Source organism: Camellia sinensis, chromosome 7 (genome assembly GCF_055761805.1).
Source record: "Camellia sinensis isolate YWXY chromosome 7, ASM5576180v1, whole genome shotgun sequence".
In the NCBI taxonomy this organism is placed as follows: domain Eukaryota; kingdom Viridiplantae; phylum Streptophyta; class Magnoliopsida; order Ericales; family Theaceae; genus Camellia; species Camellia sinensis.
Window position 1 is genome coordinate 185049238 of NC_138967.1, and position 21525 is coordinate 185070762.

General features: G+C 30.8%; 1 protein-coding gene and 1 long non-coding RNA gene across 2 annotated transcripts; one reads left to right on the plus strand and one right to left on the minus strand.

Moving 5' to 3' along the window:
- Nucleotides 1-12999: 12999 nt before the first annotated feature.
- Nucleotides 13000-14227, plus strand: LOC114297282 (uncharacterized). The gene is made up of 3 exons (XR_014336555.1): nt 13000-13430; nt 13612-13786; nt 13941-14227. It is a non-coding gene; the product is annotated as an uncharacterized LOC114297282 (long non-coding RNA).
- Nucleotides 14228-16301: 2074 nt separating this feature from the next.
- LOC145796370 (disease resistance protein Pik-2-like) lies at nt 16302-18417 on the minus strand. The gene is made up of 3 exons (XM_082881461.1): nt 18212-18417; nt 17353-18164; nt 16302-16726 (listed from the first exon to the last, which is right to left on the minus strand). The coding sequence occupies exons 1-3, from the start codon at nt 18415-18417 to the stop codon at nt 16302-16304; spliced, it is 1443 nt and encodes a 480-aa protein (XP_082737587.1).
- Nucleotides 18418-21525: the final 3108 nt, after the last annotated feature.

Below are 21525 nucleotides of genomic sequence, written 5' to 3' on the forward strand. Positions count from 1 at the left end.
AACACTTTTTAGGTGACACGTAGCCTCTCTATTTTGTAGCCATCATCATGCTCTAGACTTGAAGCTTATTCCTCAAATGGATAAGTTTAGATTAGTTGCTTATTTATGCTTGGGCCCAAATATTAAACTAATTATATACCCCTTTTTTTTCGATAATATATACTCCCTAATTTAATTACGCTTTATCTCATACACCTATAACATTCAATATTTTATTTTACTATTATGGAATATTTAATGAAACATTTAGGATTTTTCTCATTTATAATTAAATAATACTAATATAAAATTTAATGGACAACTTAAATTTTAGGGTTGTTACAATCTTCCTTCCTTTTAAAAATTTCGTCATCGAAATTTGTCATATGTGTAAGCTATCCGTTGCGTACTCTGATAAATATATATATATATATCAAGAATAAATTTGATGATTAATTTGATATAAAACATTGCTAAATCATTACCTCAAAAAAAAAAAAAAAAAAAAAAACCAAGAACAACTCACTGTTTATTTGTCAAAAACTGTTTTGGGCTAAAATGAGAAACAATGGGTGACTTTAAAAACCTTTCATTGATTTTGTTTACAAAAAAAAAAAAAAATGAGAACACAGTTAAACGGGCAATTAGAAATGAAATGACAGAATCATATACAAGAGTTGAAGAAATTTGAAATAAGCTTCCATTTCTTTTATCCGTGAACTTTCCATTGATGGGAAATAGTTTCAAAATCAGTATTTTTATAAATTTTTTTTTTTTGTAAATTTTGAAAGATTATAAATTTGAACCCACTTCTAAAAAAGTCAAAATGAATTTTTTTTTTTTTTTTTGTAATTGTTTTTGTTTTTTTTTCCTTCAAATTATTTAGCATATGCATGAACGATATATACAATTATATATAAAGTAACAAATAGCTCATCTTAATTACAAAATTTAATGAAATACCATAATTATATATACTACGATTGTTGCTACACAAATATTTAATTTAAATACAACTTGTAATCTAACTCAACGTTTCCCCCATCCTATTTGTGCATGTCTTATGCTCCAATGGTTTGATAAAAATAATTTAAAAAACCTAAGCTCTGATACCACTTTTGTCATGACCCAAACCCAGTACCCAAAGGTTCAGCATCGCAACAAGCAATAACTGAAGTCATAACGAATTAATAGTGCAGCGGAGTAAAATAAAAGTTTACCAAAATCTTTATTTAAGTATAACAAAAATGTATACATTGGCGCTTTTATTCGATTGCAATACTAGAGCTGTACTATGACTGTAAAGGGCCTTGAGCCTACACCATGCAAACGTAGCCTCTCTGTTTTGTAGCCATCATCATGCTCTAGACTTGAAGCTTATCCCTCAAATGGATAAGTTTAGATTAGTTGCTTATTTATACTTGAGCCCAAATCTTAAACTAATTATATATCCCCTTTTTTTCCCGATAATATATACTCCCTAATTTAATTACACTTTATCTCCTACACCTATAACATTCAATATTTTATTTTACTACTACGAAATATTTAATGAAACATTTAGGATTTTTCTCATTTATAATTAAATAATACTAATATAAATTTAATGGACAACTTAAATTTTCGGATTGTTACAGATATTGAAACTCTTACAAGGCTTGTGGGTTAGAAACACTATTTTCCTTATATAATATATATATTGTATAATTGAATTTAAAATTTAAAAATTAAATTGAATTTAAAAAAATCATAAGTCGAGAGATTTTGAAAAACAAATCAAAAAAATAAATAAATAACTTGAATTGAGGACATAACTGCCCATACCACTACTATAGGGATATTTAGGAAAAATTTAGACATGAACATCAACACTGACCTTCCCATATAATATTATCGATATTATTTTTTATTGAAATTTTTTATTTATAGACATAAGTAGATTTTATATACATTTATTAATGTGCAATGTTATACCTAATTCATTTTTTTGTACTATTTACTCACTCCTAAATACAAGGTAATAAGATCTACACTAATAAATACACATGAAACTAAAGTCTCATTTGGAAGCATATTATTTTAGTAACTTTTTGGCTTTTTATGAAAAGATGTACAGAAAAGTAGAGAGAGTAATGTGACAACTTATAGTGACTTTTTGATTAAAATTGAAACTTTCCAAAAGAAGCCTAAGTATAGAAATGAATAAAAAAAAAAAAGAAGATAAAAAATGAATTATATATAATATCTTTCTTTATTGTCTCAAAATAATGCAATTACTACACTCTAGTTTTCACTAGCTAAAGAACGAAAAAAGTACACTGTTTATCTTACTTAATTACTTTGGCTATTGTATTCTCCAATCACAAATTTTAGCTAATAATTCAAACTAACTTAATTAATTCTCAAAACAAAAAATACTAATTGCTGATATTTTACTAATGTAAATTTGCAATAATAATAAATTTGTCCATACAAGCATACAAAACTTGTAGAATGAGGAGAAAAAAAAAACAAAATGCAAAATAAGTTATTCCGTAATTCATCAAAACAAAATTGAAAAAATATATAAAATTGCTACATACATATATACATATACATATATAAAATATATAAAATTCAAATCCAAGACTTATATAGAAAAATCCAAGACATAAATATAGAAAAATCCAAGACATATACATACATATTTGTTTGGAGAGCCTATGGGGCTCTTTAATTGTAGCTAGCAAAAAGGTAGGATGGTAAAGTAGTTGGCCCAATAGTCCAAAATGGTAAAGTAGATGGTAAAGTAGCTGGCCCAATTATTGGAGCCCAAAATTAGAGTTACATTGGCGAAAATACCTAACAAGCCTTTTTTAGCCACACCTTGGAGATGCTATAGTTTAGTCATTCCATAAGGTTATGACTATGGGGGTGATTATGACGTTTTTGTATATAGTTGGGCCCAAAATGTGAATTCTCCAAGAAGTTATTGGGTGGTACAAGAGCATGGTTAGTTGGTTCCTTTTAGGATTGTGATTTGTTGATAATCTGATGAATTGACACAATTATTCAACCACCCCACTAATTAGGGTGCTTACAAATCCAACCGATTTATTAAAATCAAACAATCCGATTTAATTCATTCACTCTTAAGTAGTTTCAGTATAAGCGGATGGATATGAATATAGATTTTTTAAATTTACTTATGTTCGAACGGATGGTGGATAAGAGGTCCCTTGACCCATCTGAATCTACCAACCCTGCTTAAAAAAATAATGTTATGTTTTAATACTTTGCATGTTAAAAAATAGATATTTTATTTAGTAATAATATTAGCTATTTATGAAATTTGAAAATTTGACCTTTATTTTAATTATAAAAAATGAACAATAAAAAATTTTAGACTCAAATAAGGCTCAAAACAGTAAAAAATTGCTCTAAAAAAGTTCCAAGAAAAACATAAAATAGTAAAGCCCATACTACCAAATCATTCTACATTCACCCGCCAATCTGCACGGTTCGTTCAATCTGCATCTGCTAACCGAGTAAACAAGAATGTGAATTACATTTTTTTAATCTACCTAAATTCGAATGAATAGTAGATGAAAGGCAATCTGATCTGCAAACACCCTATCACTGACAAAGGGTCTAGCCAATAAAAATGGCATTGGTAGAACACGTGTAGCTGCCCTAGGCCAACTAACAATTTTCTAAATGTCTTACTTAAATATTTGTTGAAAGTGTAAATGATATATACAAGGCCGGCCTTGAGTTTTTGAAGGCATAAGGCGAAACAAAAATGGAGGTTTATATTTATAAAGAAAAAAAAAATCACTCTATTTCGTATCATTACTGTCGATTGATACCAAAATAGATATCAAAATGTATTCATACAAAAAAAAAAAAAAAGTTACCAAAATTAAGAAAACTTTATTCAATTAAAATGTATTGGATATACATTGAATTAATTGTTGTTTATTGAATGTGTTGTTTATGAGTGTGATTGCATTGTTGTTTATTGAATATGTTGTGTATGAATGTGATTGAGATTGAATTAAGAGTAATGATAGAGAGCACTAGAGTTGGAGCTCTAATGCTAACTCCAGGGATGTAGCAATACATAAAACAAAAACAAAAAACAAAAAACAAAAAATGCAACATCACAAGGCAAAACATCAAATCATAAAGTAGGGCCTACCTCTAGAACTCCCTCTAAAGCTCCTCATTTAGAGGTCTCAAACATTTTTGTTTCACAAAAATCTAATAAAGAAAGAAAATAAAAAAAAAAATAAAATTAGGGGCCCTATTTTGGGCCACTAACATTTTGTATGTGTATTTAGTGTTTCTCATTCAAGAGCCACCAACATTTTATATATATTTTAATTTCAATTGGGTCAAATCACACTTATAAACAAATATGGGCTCAACAGAATATTTTTGAGTCTTTTAGATTGGTCCTAAAACAACAAAAATATTTTGGGCTTATTTATATTTATAATATACTATAATACTTTTCTAAATTTGGAGACCCTATTTTGGACTAATTTTTTGAGGCCTAAGGCACAGACCTCACTGGCCTTAGCTCAAGACCGGTTCTGAATATATAGATCGAGACGTGTCCCGCATGTTTTAGCCGGCAAAAAAAAATTATTTTGGCTAGTCTCAATATGAGGTGTTGTCATGTTCTTATCTTGGTGGATTTTAGAGCATATACAAAGTTTTTAGCCGGCCAAAAAAATAAATAAATTTGGCTAGTCTCAATATGAGGTGTCATCATGTTCTTATCTTGGTGGATTCTAGAGCATATAATATATAAAGTTATTTTAGGAAGTATTAAATAAGTTGATTTTTTATTTATTTATTACAAAAAACGTATAAAAATAAAAAAAGTGATGTGGTCTAAATAAATTAAAAAATTAAAAAATTGATTTATAAGCCACTTTCCATTAGTTTTGAACGATTTTTATTTAAAATTTTAAAATTAATAATTAAATATAATATATTTATATCTATAAATATAAATATGAATGTATATTTTCTTAATTATTATATATATGTTCTTATTTTTTTTATTAAAACTTCTTATTTATGTCGACGTAAGTAAGTGAATTTTACATATTTTTGTTAATGTGTAATGCTATACATTATTATTTTTTACCTTATTTTCTTATTCTTACACACTAATGAGATCCATGCTGATAGATGCACATGTGACTGCCTTACTTGTGTATAGTGGTGAGAAAATTAGATAAAAAAATGAATTATATGTAACATTTTTAGGGCAAATTACATTGACAACCTTGGAGGTTTGTGTTTAATACAATTTTCCTTTCACATTTGAGAAATTACACTAACCTCCTTATTATACTTTATCTTTTAACATTTGTAATAGAAAATATAAAATTACCTTATTACGCTTTGATGTTCAAACAAAAATATTGTTGGAACAATATTCTGTTTAAAATAAATAACTTGAAATAAATCAAACAAAAATAAATAAATTACTTATAGAATTTATCACCGATACAACTTTTAGATCAAGTCGAGTGTGTGACACTCTGTCTTTAAGACAGATTCGCCCCACTTAGGTGTTTACGGATAAATGGCATCTATCTCTCAAGATATAATAATCTACACAAATTGTAGTAGTACTCCAAACAATTTGTACGATGAACAAAACCTGTGTTCTATACTCTCTGAATTTTTCTCTAAAACTAGTATGAAGAATAATAATGCGAGAGAGTAAAATGAAGGCAAGAAAATGAATTTTTCCGAATCAAACAAATGCTGGAAAGGGACTGCTTTTATAGGCAAATGGTAACCATTTAGATCTGTCCGAATAGGTGCAAAAAAACCTGAACAGATCAGTTTGAATTTTAAATAGATCTGGTGGCAGTTTCAACAGATAACTGCTTGGCAGTTTAAATCTGTCTGGGCAGTTTTAAAATTGCTGGAAATGGACTGAACAAGGGACTGTTTGGACTGAAAAAATTAGCGCAAAATTTAAATTAATTTTCCTGCAAGAAATTGAAAAAATTCAAATAAATTTTGTCTAAAAAATTAATGCTAGAACCGACCAGACCGGTTGGCTGCGGTGGCGCGCGTGTGTGTGGTGGTTTGAGTCAAGATTCACTTTGTCCATAACTCTTATTTTCTACAAACTTGGGGTGTTCCTTGGGGTCCAACCCAAGTGTTGCCACCTAAAACTTATATATATACGCAAGCTCTTTTAAAGTTTCAATGTAGGACAAGCCTTACAAGGAAACCCATATTTTATTCTTTAATTTATTCATTCCACGAACCAGAAAATGACGTCAACTTCCCATTTACTCATAAATGGTTTTGACGAACCGTGTTCACCATATGACTTGTCATGCGACAAGGAACACGTCACATCTTCGAACCCACTCCAAAAGACATATGGGTCTTATGCAAATTTAGGCTAAAAATTAGCCCAAAATAAGCCTATAAAACCATATTTTTCCAACAATTACCTTATTGTCCACGTCTTACCATGGTCATCTTCGTCAATCTCAAAATTAAATCTAGCATTCAATCAATTTATTTGGAGGGAATGTTTAAAAAATTTAATTTCTTTAAAATAAGTGACTTTTTTTTTTTTATCAATTATGACTTTATTAAATATTATTAATAAATACTATGCAACAATTTTTATTTTTATTTGATTATTTATATATATTTTTATTTATTTATAATTTATAATTATATTTTTTAATTATATAATATTAATTATGACGTCACGGTTCGACCGCTTTGACCCGATGGTTGAACCGGTGACCCGTCCACCCGGTCCCTTTTCCGGCTCACTCACCAGTCCGGTTTTGAAAACATTGCTCTAGAACTCCCTCTAAAGCTCCTCATTTAGAGGTCTCAAACATTTTTGTATCACAAAAATCTAGTAAAGAAAGAAAATAAAAATAAAAAAATTAGGGGCCCTATTTTGGGCCACTAACATTTTGTATGTGTATTTAGTGTTTCTCATTTAAGAGCCACCAACATTTTATATATATTTTAATTTCAATTGGGTCAAACCACATTTATAAAACAAATATGGGCTCAACAGAATATTTTTGAGTCTTTTAGATTGCTCCTAAAACAACAAAAATATTTTGGGCTTATTTATATTTATAATATACTATAATACTTTTCTAAATTTGGAGACCCTATTTTGGACTAATTTTTTGAGGCCTAAGGCACAGGCCTTAGCTCAGGACCGGTTTTGGATATATAGGTCGAGACGTGTCCTGCATGTTTTAGCCGGCAAAAAAAATTTATTTTGGCTAGTCTCAATATGAGGTGTCGTCATGTTCTTATCTTGGTGGATTTTAGAGCATATACAAAGTTTTTAGCCGGCCAAAAAAAATTTTTTTTTGGCTAGTCTCAATATGAGGTGTCATCATGTTCTTATCTTGGTGGATTCTAGAGCATATAATATATAAAGTTATTTTAGGAAGTATTAAATAAGTTGATTTTTTATTTATTTATTACAAAAAACGTATAAAAATAAAAAAAGTGATGTGGTCTAAATAAATTAAAAAATTGATTTATAAGTCACTTTCCATTAGTTTTGAACGATTTTTATTTAAAATTTTAAAATTAATATTGAATATAACATATTTATACCTATAAATATAAATATGAATGTATATTTTCTTAATTATTATATATATGTTCTTATTTTTTTATTAAAACTTCTTATTTATGTTGACGTAAGTAAGTGAATTTTACATATTTTTGTTAATGTATAATGCTATACATTTTTACCTTATTTTCTTATTCTTACACACTAAAGAGATCCATGCTGATAGATGCACATGTGACTGACTTACTTGTGTATAGTGGTGAGAAAATGAGATAAAAAAATGAATTATATGTAACATTTTTAGGGTAAATTATATTGACAACCTTGGAGGTTTGTGTTTAATACAATTTTCCTTTCACATTTGAGAAATTACACTAACCTCCTTATCAGACTTTATCATTTAACATTTGCAATAGAAAATATAAAATTACCTTATTATGCTTTGATGTTCAAACAAAAATACTGTTGGAACAATATTCTGTTTAAAATAAATAACTTGAAACAAATCAAACAAAAATAAATAAATTACTTATAGAATTTATTACCGATACAACTTTTAGATAAAGTCGAGTATGTGACACTCTGTCTTTAAGACAGATTCGCCCCACTTCGGTGCTTACGGATAAATAACATCTATATCTCAAGATATAATAATCTACACAGATTGTAGTAGTACTCCAAACAATTTGTACGATGAACAAAACCTGTGTTCTATACTTTCTGAATTTTTCTTTAAAACTAGTATGAAGAATAATAATGCAAGAGAGCAAAATGAAGGCAAAAAAATCAATTTTTCCGAATCAAACAAATGCTGGAAAGGGACTGCTTTTATAGGCAAATGGTAACCATTTAGATCTATCCGAACAGGTGCAAAAAACCTGAACAGATGCAGTTTGAATTTTAAATAGATCTGGTGGCAGTTTCAATAGATAACTGCTCGGCAATTTAAATCTGTCTGGGCAGTTTTAAAACTGCTGGAAATGGACTGAATAAGGGACTGTTTGGACTGAAAAAATTAGCTCAAAATTTAAATTAATTTTCCCGCAAGAAATTGAAAAAATTCAAATAAATTTTGTCCAAAGAATTAATGCTAGAATCGACCAGACTGGTCGGCTACGGTGGTGCGCGTGTGTGTGGTGGTTTGAGCCAAGGTTCACTTTGTCCATAACTCTTCTCTTCTACAAACTTGGGGTGCTCCTTGGGGCCCAACCCAAGTGTTGCCACCTAGAGCTTATATACATACGCAAGCTCTTTTAAAGTTTCAATGTAGGATAAGCTTTACAAGGAAACTCATATTTTATTCTTTAATTTGTCCATTCCACGAACCTGAAAATGACGTCAACTTCTCATTTACGTATAAATGGTTTTGATGAACCGTCTTCACCATGTGACTTGCCATGTGACAAGGAACACGTCACATCTTCGAACCCACTCCAAAAGACGTGTGGGTCCTATGCAAATTTAGGCTAAAAATAAGTCCAAAATAAGCCTATAAAACCATATTTTTCCAACAACTACCTTATTGTCCACGTCTTACCATGGTCATCTTCGTCAATCTCAAAACACCACATCTCTTTCTCTTTACAAGTAACGCTTCTTCCTTTCTCTCTCTTACTCTCACCATGTTTTCATTTTCACCAATGCCTCCATCTCCGCTTTCCCTTCCTCTACCCCATGTACATCATTCCATTCTTTGACGATATAACCCTTTCTTCATAATTGTGAGCCACCGCTCACTGTGCCTCCGTATTATTATTTTTTCTGCTTTCAACGTTTCTTTGTAATCAACAACATCATCTACTCCCAAGCATGGGCGGACCCAAGATTCGTCAATGGGGTGGGCTAATATTAAGATAAAATTATATAATATATTTTAAGTATAATCACATAAGAAAAAAAAAAGAATTTAATAATATAATCTAGATTAATATCTAAATTTATTGATTATAAACAATAATTCTTGAGTGTGCAAGGCATATGGTATGCCATTTACTTACGTATTTTTGTGATGTAAGTTACACATTTATGTGAGAACTTACGATATATTTTTATGGGTTAACTTACACGAATTTATATTAAATTATGCGATTTTATAAGGTGACTTGTATATGTTTATGAGAATTTACGATAAGTTGTGTTTTTTCAAATTTTTATGAATTAAATTATGTGAATTTGTGTTTAAATTATATGATTTTACAAGATAATTTTCATATTTTTATGAAAATTTACACACACTTCCTTCCCCAATAAAAATGGCATAGGTGCAACGCGAGGAACTGCTCTTAGACTTCCGAATACCTCACTTAAATATTTGCTCAAAGTGTGAATGCTATATAGGTCCAAGATGTGTTCCACATGTTTTAGCCGACAAAAAATATTTTGGGTCTCAATCCATGGAGTCATCAAGGTCTTATCTTGGTTGACTTTGGCATGATCTAAAAAAGTTAAAAAGTCACTATCTTATTTAAGTCACATCACCTTATTTAAATCACATTACCTCTCTAACACATCACTTCAAACCCAACCCATACCCAACTTATATTTCATAAAAAGTCAAAAAGTGTACTTATTTAGATCATCCCAACCCACGGTTATATAATATTTGTTTGTTAAAATGTCTAATTAACTCATTTTTTTTAGAATAATACTTGGAACTCCCAAAATTTGTAACCCCCACAACCTCCAATTGATTTGTAACCAATCATTATTTTTTTTTATATTTTTTTCCTCTCTCTCTCCTCCCTCTCTCTCACAAAATGTGTGGGGGGTTCTAGAGGTCTCTATCACCACTGTTTATTTATTTATTTATTTATTTCTTGAGTAATATTAGAGACATTAAGAGATTTATTAATATTTTTATTAAATGTCTTATATGAGTGAGTCTCATACCTATAAGAAACATTTAGTAAAAATATTAATAAATTTCTTGAGGTGCCTAACATTTTTCTTATTTGTTTCTACCCAATGCATAGTAGAGGTGTTCATAGTTTGTTTGTCACTAAATTTGAAACCAATCCAATTGTAATCGTTTTTGAGTTTTTGGACTTAGAACTAAACCAATCATGTACTAAAACCAATCTAACCCAACCCAAACCAACTTGGATTGATTCGAGTTGAAACCACGATTCCACTATATTAAAAACAAGCAAATCACTCAATAATAAATAATTAAAATAAATAAGTTTTTAACATTTAAACATGCCACAAACTAAGAGTAAAATATTATTTAATACAACTAATACAAATTAAATCAACTACAAAATCTGACCCAAGCTTCTAATACTTTTTTCGTTTACCTGATAATTTTGTATATAAAATTTATAAGTGTAATCAAAATTCATTGTAACATAACAATAAGACAAAAACATGTCAATATAAATAAAAATTTAAAAAATAGATACATATATACAAATTGGTTTGATTTAGGCGGCAAAAAAAAAAATATTATGACTTGTCTCAATCCATGAAGTCATCACAATCTTATCTTGGATTTAGAAAAAAGCTTGGGACTCCCAATTTAGAGATCCTCTCATGACCTCCAAATATGTGTGATTGGCCCATGTGTGTTGTTGTTTTATTTGTTTATTTATTCTCTCTCTCACATAGAATGATGTGGGGGTTGTGGGAGTAAAATTTTTGTGGAGGTCTCAATTATTGGTCGTGGATTTAATAGCATCCCTAATACACTAGACGTCATCAATATACCATGGTGGATTTAATAGCATCCCTAATACACTAGACGTCTTCAATGTACCTTTTATATAATAAATAAAGATTAAGAGTTTTAATTTTGAAACTCTAAAGAGAACTTTAGTAATGTAACAAGGAATGAGGCTCATGTGTGATGTGATGTGTGTTTATATTTTTGTTTTATTTTTTTATTTTCTTTTCTTACCACATCACTACAGCTCTCTTTAAAACTCCAAAATTAGAGCTCTCTATCATTATTGTTATATAATACCTGTTACTAGTTAAAATGTCTAATTAACTCATTTTCATTTTCTTATTTGTTTCTACCCAATGCATACCGTACATAGTTTTTGTTTCAGTTTGAAGTATTAACCAAACACTAGAAAATAAAAAGATTATTTTAGTGCAATGTAGGTATATAAATACATTAAAACAAATGAAACCTATATGTTTTTTTCATCTTTTTTTTTTTTAAAAAATGGACAAAATATGATAAAATTATATTGGGGGTATTTTTTTATTTTCATAAATCGTACTTCTACTATCTTATTACACTTATTAAAAAAATTTAATTTTTTTAAAAAAAATTAATAATCTACACAGAGGAACTTTAGTGTCCCAAACTCTAATTATCATTGAACAAAGTTCAAAAAAAATATACTAATCTAAATCTATTTATTTATTTATTTTTTTAAAAATAACTCTTTGGGTCATAGATATTATTATTTTAAAAATTCAATAAATGTGTCATGTTATTTACACAAGATATGATTTTTTAATAAATTTAAAAAAATTAACAAAAAAAAATAATTATAATAAGATAATACTTTGAAAAACTTAACTGTTAAATTTTGAAGTTCAAATGGAGAAATTACAAATGAGTTAGAATTTGAGGGGTTTTAGTAATTTATCATTATGCTGTGTTTGGTTGAAAAATTTAAAAAGTGATTTGAAGAGAAAAATGAAAAAAGCGTATAAATGTAAATAAAATATAAATAAATTTTATTGAAAGAGCGGTGATAGAGAGCTCCTAAAGTAGAGCACTAAGGGCATGTTTGATTGGATGGATTAGAGCATGAGATTGGGATTATTAATCCGTGGGCCCAATTATCCCATGTTTGTTTTAACATTTGGGTTTAGGACTATTAATCCAATGGATAATTAATCCAACAAATTTGTAGGATTATTAGTAATGGGGTAGGGGTGAGATTATTAATCCAATGGATATTAATCCAATTGGATAATGAATACCACACTAATTTAATAGGATTATTAATACTTCACTATTAATCTTGTGAATCAAACATGACCTAAGAGCTCTACTTATGTGGCAATGAGAAAAAAAATAAAAAAATAAAAAGAGCAATGATACATTCCTATAATTTTGAAGTTTTAATGATGTGACAAAGAATAAAATAAAATAAAATAAAAGACAAAATATTACGTCATAGTAAGGTTCACTCCCATTAAAGCTGATTAGAGCTCCTTTATTAGAGTTCCCAATCATTTTTCAAATAAAAAAAAAGGGACCAAAATATCATATTAATAAATAGACCCCACCTATTAAAACTCCTTTAGAGCACTTAATTTAGAACTCTCCAACATTTTTATTATTCAAATTTCACTTATATTTTGTTTTTGTCTTCTAAAATTTTACTTCAACCAAAAGCGGCGTTAAGAAGTGAGCGCAAAATGTCGTCACTCTAATGACCTTTTAATACAAAAATATTTTGGATTCACATTTCAAGCGATAGTTAACTGCCCAACTGTTTTGCGCCGTGGTGTGATTCACACAGATGCTAGTAAAAAGGTCTTTCCATGGCATCTTTCAAAACATCAAACCCTAAACACTCATTCATCTCCTTTCATCGTGTAACCTGTCCCACATTCCTCTCTCTCTATCTCTAGTTTTTTAACCCAATCTCAATCCCCAAACGAAGATACCTACGACCCTCCATTTTCTTTCACCTCCAAAACCCTAAACCCAATGACGAAATCAAGGGAATAGTCAGAATGAAGCTTCATCGAAATCGAAGAAAGTCTTGGGTTTTCCGTTGAAGAAGAAGAAGTGGCAACGATTGTTCTCGCCCGATTAATTTGGGCTCTCTCTCTCTCTCTCTCTCTCAGGGATGCAATCGATACAAATTGAAGATTATAGACCAAAATGAAATCAATGGTATACTTTAGGGACTATTTATGTAATTTATCTTTCATTTTACTATCACCAAAATAATCTTGAACTGTATGGGTAAGTAAATATGGATGTTCAACTGAAATTGATTGTTGTGTGGATGTAAAACCCAGGTCAGGAATTTTACATATTATTGCTTTGTTAATTTATCTTGTCCAAACTGCAGATAAAAGATATGCTTATAACACTCTCAAGTTCTTTGAAAACAATTCAAACCGCCTGCCAAAGTGGTGCAATAGCGCGGACACCGTGAAGCTCCCTTTCTGCCAAATTTGAGGGAAGTATCGGATGGAACTACAAGGATACAATACAATGGATCCATACCTGCATATGAATGAAAGGTGCCCATCTCTTCCCCCAAAATACTCCAGGCCTAAGAATTGCTAAAACATCTTCTGATTTGGTTGTCCTGTTTTGGAGTTTTTATGCCACTGCTTTGTATAATACTAGGTTTTTGTATTATTGATTTTTCTGTATATCTTTTCTGATGTGAAGGTTTGAAAGATTCCAACATGATCAGTCGATGTAGGTTAATGTTGTCTGTAAATTTGCTACCACGATACACATGGGGAGTAATGTTAATTTCATTGCTGTTTATAGCACAATTTGGAAATTTCATTGTTCTTGAGGCTTTTGGAGTCCATGTCATATGTTGAAGTCACAGCCACATCCAAAATCAAGGTTTCTATTGCCTTAACACTATACTATTGTTCTTTTTGTTGTGCAGAATAAAATAGATAAATAAGAGGAGAGAAAAGAAAGCTATTGAAATTCTGATTTTATGTTATTTACATCTAGATAATCAGCTACAAGATGATGCTTAGACTTCTTTTTTTTGGAGCACTATGTTTGATGTTAGTGGGTTATTAAGTTAGGGTTAGCTCAACCGGGCATTCAACGCTTCTCCATAAGCTCGAATGCCAAACCTCCCTCTAGAACCTGGAAGTACATCCACTTGAGCTGTGCTCAAATTCAGATGATGCTTGAGAATTTATAGAAGATGACATTTCAAAAGGAAAATTTAGACTAAAGAATTTATATCAGATAGATAGCAACCTAGTTGGTGCAAAGTCCTTGATACTGTAGCTGGTTTTGATTAATTCAATTCTTGTGGTTAATTTAGGAACTTTGATTTTATTGTTATCAGTATATTAACTATTTTAGTATGAGAATGGAACTTGTTGGTATTAGCCTTACTGGTGAATGGGACTGGTTGAAATTCTGTTTCAAAAGCATTAAATCATTTTTTGTTTTTCGCCTCATGATTCATTTGATTAAATTTAGTTTGAGATCGACTCGAAATATAAACAAGCCAAGTTCATTAAGTTTTCAAGTCAAACTTGCACAACTTATTTACTAAGTTCAACTTGACTCGTTTACAAGGTTCTATGTAAAAGTGTTAGACATAAGAGCAATGCTACGTGCACGAGAAAAAAAATACACACACAAATATGCACACTTAAAAATGAACAAAACACAACACAAATTCATTTTTTTCATACGCTTTTGTTTATACTTTTCTGTGCAATACCATTATTGTTAGAAGAAGAATAAAGAGATCAAATAGAAAAGACATTTAAAAGATGGTCTGATAATGAAATTTGATACCAAGATAAAAAAGCAGTTGTACATAAAGAATGAGGTCCATCAATGAGTCATGAAAATAGACCTCATTCATTATATACAATCTCCATCAAGATTGGAGAAAAATTGATTTAAAAAATAGCCAAGAAGTTAATCCCAAGGGGTTGGCCTGGTGGCAAGGCCTTAGGTCTTGGGGTTGTGCTCCCTCCAAGGTTCAAGGATCGAAATCTCTTAAATGCTAACAATTCCTTAGGGTCATTAGAGTGGGAGAAAACCCTTGCATTGACCGTGATACACTTGCAAGAAACTCCTTGCCAAGGGTCTATGCACCCCTGGTGATTTGTAGGGCTTTGATCTGGATACCTCAGTGCCAATAAAAAAAAAAAAAAAAAAAAAATTGTCCAATACAAACATGTCTAGAACCACCTCACCAAACGTAATGTAATAAAATAAAAATGTTACGATTATTATATTGATTAAATTTTTTTCACGGATAATATACATTGATGGTCTTACAGAATTGTTCGAATCATTGAAATGGACTCGTGATGGGCCCCTTGGGCATGAACTTGAGAGAAATTCAACTAAAAAAAAAATCACAATTATTGGCTTGATTGAATAAGGTTTGAAGAAAAAATGTGGTAGCTGCCATCTCATATTCCCTCTAATCATTAACCAATCATCTATTTTATATGGTACTAAATATAGAAAACGAGTTTAGAAAACTTGTATATCATTTTCCAAAATCAAAACAAGTATAGTAAGTTACCAAATGGGGGAGTTGTCGGAGGTGGTTGTAGGAGAGGAGACGTTGGCCAGAGGATGGAAGGGTGAGGGAGGTAAGAAGGAATGAAACTTGTTTTGAAAATAAGTAAAACCACATTTTTCTTATTTCCTCAATTTTTGAGAACTGTAGCCATTTTTTTTAAAAGTGAACAATTAGCAAACAGTTTTTTTATTTCAATTTTCAAAAAATTTAAAGCTAAAGCAAAATAAATAAAATAATATAAAAATCTCACCAAACTAACCCTAAGATTTACAATCCCAATTTAAAAACTTGTGAAGTTACCAACTCTCTAGGATCAAAATTAGGAGGTCAAATAACAAGCTCTCGATCTACTGAAAAAAATGAAAAGGAGAAGAAAAAAAAGGCAAAAATTTGATATCAATATGAATACAAGAAGTCAAGTACTAAGAGCATGTGAAAATAAATAAATACATAATACGCATTCTAAATATAGTGGTTTCCAATATGGTTAGACTCCTCTCTCGCTATAGATAAGTTCCTTGCATAGAGCCAGATATTGTGTCCCCAATCCAAACTTCTAGAATGTGTGCAATTTTCCAATAATTCCCACCTTCTAAGTTTATGTCCAGGCTTAAACTCAATCCATAAGACATATCAACAAAATAAAGAGATTTAAGGCTGGTTTGATGTTCAATGCCATAGGGTAACTCCTCTACCAATTTACATTCACAGATAAATAACTCTTCAAGATGAGGCATCGAGCCAGCCTCCACTTTCACCCATCTCAATCTTTTTAATCCAGCAAGTCCTAATCTCACAAGTCTTTGAAATCCACCAGCCTTGAAACACAATCCTTTCCCTTCGTATGTCCGACGAAGTTGAAGTTCAACCAAATTGGGCAAACCTTGAAGGGATTCTAGTGGATCAACATCCTTCAACTTACTCCATGCTAAAATTACTCTTACCAATTGTGCAATGAAGGTATCCAATGCGGTACCTTATGTAAACTTCCTACTAGGTAGAGCGTTCAAAGAAGTTGAGGAGTTGAAGAAAGAGAATCTAGATCAATGATCTCGTCTTCTCCTACTGCACGAACAACTAATGAACGAAGGTTACTAAGCTTCTCAAGGGACGAGCATAACACCCTCCCATCTTCATTTCTCTGTTTTTCAAAGCGTAATTTCCTCAGTTGAGTTAACTTCCCTACCTCTCCTAGTAAAATGGTTTCATTATCATGGTTTGTTTCAATAGAACAAAGTTTCTGTAAGGATGACAAACTTCCTATTTCCGTCGGGGCTTTGAATCCACAATGGTGTTGAAAACAAATGGAAGGAACAAGATCTTGTTTGTAGCGATACAACAAGATATGGCGAAGTTGTTGGAGCTTGAGGATGTCATCAGGCAACTCAGTGACATACGTATCTTTACGCTGTGTTTGGTTGGAGGATTTGAGGAGGGATTTGGAAAGGGAAAGGGAAAAGTTAGGTGAAATGTGAATAAAATATACTTATATTTCACCTAGTTTCACACACCTTTTCCCTTTTCCTTTCCAAATACCTCCCCAAATCTTCCAACCAAACACAGCATTAAGGTCCAATGTTTCCAGGTTTTGGAGCTTTCCAATCGACTTTGGAATTACTTTTACATTGGTTCCCCTCAAACTTACATACCTGAGTTGAATTAGTTCCAAAACTTCATTTGGGAATGTCTCCAACAAGGCACCTTTCAAGTTTAGCACAGTTAGCAACTGTAGACCATCATTTGATGATGCAAGCATGGGGAACATGGACATTGAATCTGTTGCATTGAACATAAACAAAGAACGAAGTTGAGTGAAACACTTGCTTTGTTGTGTATTTTCCAAATGATTGTGGATTGATAAGTGCCTCACCTTTTCAGGCCACACTCTTCTTTGTTCACCAGCTATTGCCACAATGTTTTGCTCTCCTGACTTGGAAACAATAATTTCATGCCAGAGGTCGTGGATGCGATACGTTTTGATCCTTCCATCTGATCTCATCTCTGCCACTTGAACTAAGCTTCTATTGATTAGCTCATTGAGGTAGCCCTCAGCAACTTCTTCTACCGTCATTCCTACTTCCATTTCTACAAATCCTTCTGCCAACCATAATTGAATCAATCTCCAATGGTCAATGAAACAGTCCTCCGGACAAACACTTAGATAGAGAAAGCAAAACTTCAGATAATAGGGTAAATCAAGGTAACTGAGGGACAATATTTTCTTCATGCTTAGGAGTCTGTCATTTCCTTCTAGTTCTGCACCAAAGCTGTGGTAGATCTTATTCCACTCATCCACACTGCTCTTATCCTTTGTTGATAAAAAAAGACCACTAATTGCCACAATTGCAAGTGGCAATCCCTTGCATCTATTCAAGATGGCATGAACAACTCAAGAACATCTCCAATGTCGTACGCAGCTTCTCGGACTTGCTTGACCCATACTTTGAGTTCGGGGTTGTTCTTTTCCATAGCATCGGCAACTTTGAGGCAAGCTGTCATGCACTCAAATTCATCTCTGATGTATTGGATCTCATCTCGAACTCCAGTCAACAAATTGGCCTCTTGTTGGAGGAAGGGTGTGAAGTTGGCTAGTAGATGCAACACTGCACTGTCAGCCATTTTTTTTTTTAAATGTGTTTTGTTGCAGAGGAGTAGCCTTTGGTTGGTTGGGTTTGAAGGGAGGAGGAAGATGAGAAAATAATAGTGGTGGTCTGAACTGTGAACTGAGTTTGTGATCAAAGGTGAGTAGTGAGTTTGAAAATTGGGGATTTGTAATGCTGAAATTCAATTGGGGGTTTCAGTGATCCAGGTGGGGGGCATTTACTCGTTTTGATGTGTGAAATCTCATTTTTCTTCCTTCTGTTGAATTTGTTGTTGCTGTTCACGTGGAGCCGTCTTGCTTGACCAAATAAAAAATAGAAAGAGACAAGAGGGGGGGTGTTGTTACTGGCCCCACTTGGTACCAATCAAAATTCAAGTAATATCACAACTTAATGGGAAATTCAATTGTATGCAATTTTTTATTACAATTTTTATGTCTTTGATTGTAATTTATTATGTTATTAGTTATGATATATTATGATATTAATTATGTTATTATTTTAATTATAATTAAAAAAATTATTTAATTATACATAATGTGATATTTGATTATAATTATTCTATCAATTGAACATAATATTTGGTAATTTATTTAAAGAGTTTTCGATGCATTAGGTTAGGCACGTGTTATAGTTATTGAATTTTTAATTATATTTAAATAGTGAGTTGACTCCTAATTGTTTTATTATTAGTTAATGGTGACATAGTATTGTACTGAATTTAAACTCCCACGTGTGTGGTACTAGCTAAATATCTCTTGGTTGCCAAAAAGAAAGAAAATAAATTGTATAAAGAAAATATTATATATATTCTTATTTTTTTATTTGACGGAAAATGTCTTTTGTTTTAAATAATTGGCATATTTCTTATTGTTCAGTTGAATAAATAAGGAGCAAGTAAAATATGTTTTTAAGAAAACTATTTTTGGTCATAGTCTCCAAAATAATTTGTCACTAAAGATTTGGTAAGTCAATTTTTAGAAATTCACTTTCAACCTGGCTATTCCAACACATTGAACTTTTCAAAAGTGAAAGGGTAGATTTTTATTGGTTTCTACCCATAGAGTAATTTTTTTTTTTTTTTTCAAGTGTCAATTAAATACTGAAAAATAAAGTTTTTTATTTTTTTTGTGTGTGTGTGTGTGTGTGTTTTTGTGTGTGTGTACAAAATCAATTTACATAAAGAATATTTATAGGTGTAAAATATTTTACAAACTTGTTCAATAGTTTTTACATGTAAATCTATGTTAAAAGATGACTTTAAAAATTTGGTTTTATAAATTTCTTTAATTGGTATCTTTGGGATATTCCAACTTAAATTGATTTTTAAATTTTGAAATTCATGTTCTTCTTTGTTTATTATTGTATCCAGTATGGGAGCTAAGGTTGTAGATCTAGAACTGACTGAAAAATTATTTCTGAATAATCGATTCATGGTTCTAAATTCTATAAATGGTATCAGAGCCAAGTTGTGGTCATGCTAATTGATTAGTTGTTCTGTTTGTATCTTCTTTATTCTATTTCTGTAAATTGTTTCACATCTTCTTTATTCTTCCCAACTTATCACTAATTTTTCACTCTGCTAGTAAGAAGGATATAAGGGTTTCCAAAAAGGGTATGAGCGAACACATAGTATGTGAAACTATGATAAGTCATCAAAGAATTTAGATTGTCTTGAAACCATTTATGGAATTTAGAACCATGAGTCGATTATTCAGAAGTAATTGTTCAGTCAACTCTAGATTGACAACCTGAGCTCCCATACCGGATACAGTAATAAACGAAGAAGAACATGAATTTCAAGATTTAAAAATCAATTTAAGTTGGAATATCCCAAAAATACCAATTAAAGAAATTTATAAAATCAGTTTTTTAAAGTCATCTTTTAACATAGATTTACATGTAAAAACTGTTGAACAAGTTTATGCTTTAACAAAAATTCAAGAAACATGTCAAGTATGAACTAAAGAATCAATCAGAAAACATCTATCCATTGGTCATAATTTTATTCATATAGGCTTAATTCAAGTAGTAGTCAAACCATTAACGACTCAATGATGTAATTCTTTTGTTTTGTTATGTTTATGAGATGCTCGATTTATCAATTATTATGATAGTTTAATGGGTATGATGGAATCTGGTCTTCATAAAGGTCCAATCCATTTTAATTGCTTTCTTGATTTTACTTTTAGTCTCCGAGATCCTCACATATTAAAAGCTTTAACATTAAATACCTAAATTTCTGGTGTATTTACTAATATGCTTGGTGGTGCACATTCTATTGCTTTAATATATTGGATATATTATAAATGTATAAAGACCAATCTTAATGTTCATGCCTTATTTAAGAGTCCGAAAGACAAAACCTTACTCATGCATGGTAGTACTAATGAAACAAATATCGAAGTCCCTACAACTATTTGTTGGAAAAAAAGTAACTCTTCGTCATAGTTGGGTTACAATCAATGAAAATTATTCTCACCCATACCAATCTAGTAGAAATAATGTCCAACAAATTCGACAATATGATGATGGTTCAGTCCATATCCGTTTTAATCGCCTAACTTGTAGTCAATCCTCTCGTCATAGTATCTTCAGTATCCCCATTGATGACGATGAAATTTTTAGTACTCCTTTATTTACTTGAAGAGACAAAAAACTTCACATTAGTCAACCTTCACACACTAATGAAAGTAAGTTAAAAGGCATAGATAATTCCTCTACATCTTAGATTAGTAAACCCGTTTATTCAACACAAACATATCTCCATGATGAAGTTACCACATCTCAAGATTCACCCACTCAAACTGATTTTGAAGTCATTCCTCCTGTTAATCCTCAATTATTAACCATTAGTAAACCATTTACGCCCAATCTTAATAAATTCCATGCTGAATTTAAGTTTAAAGATAATAAATTAAACCGACACACTTGTCAGACTAATTATAATGAGCAACAACAATCCAAAATCACTAGGAAATGGGGTAAATTTATGCATGAATTAGGTACTGAAGTCAATTTCTTTGATTATCTGGAAAATTATTATCAAAAAATAAATACTATTACAAAAACCAAATGGAAAACTTCCACGAATACTACCGTTTATTCTAGTCATCTTCTTCTTTTA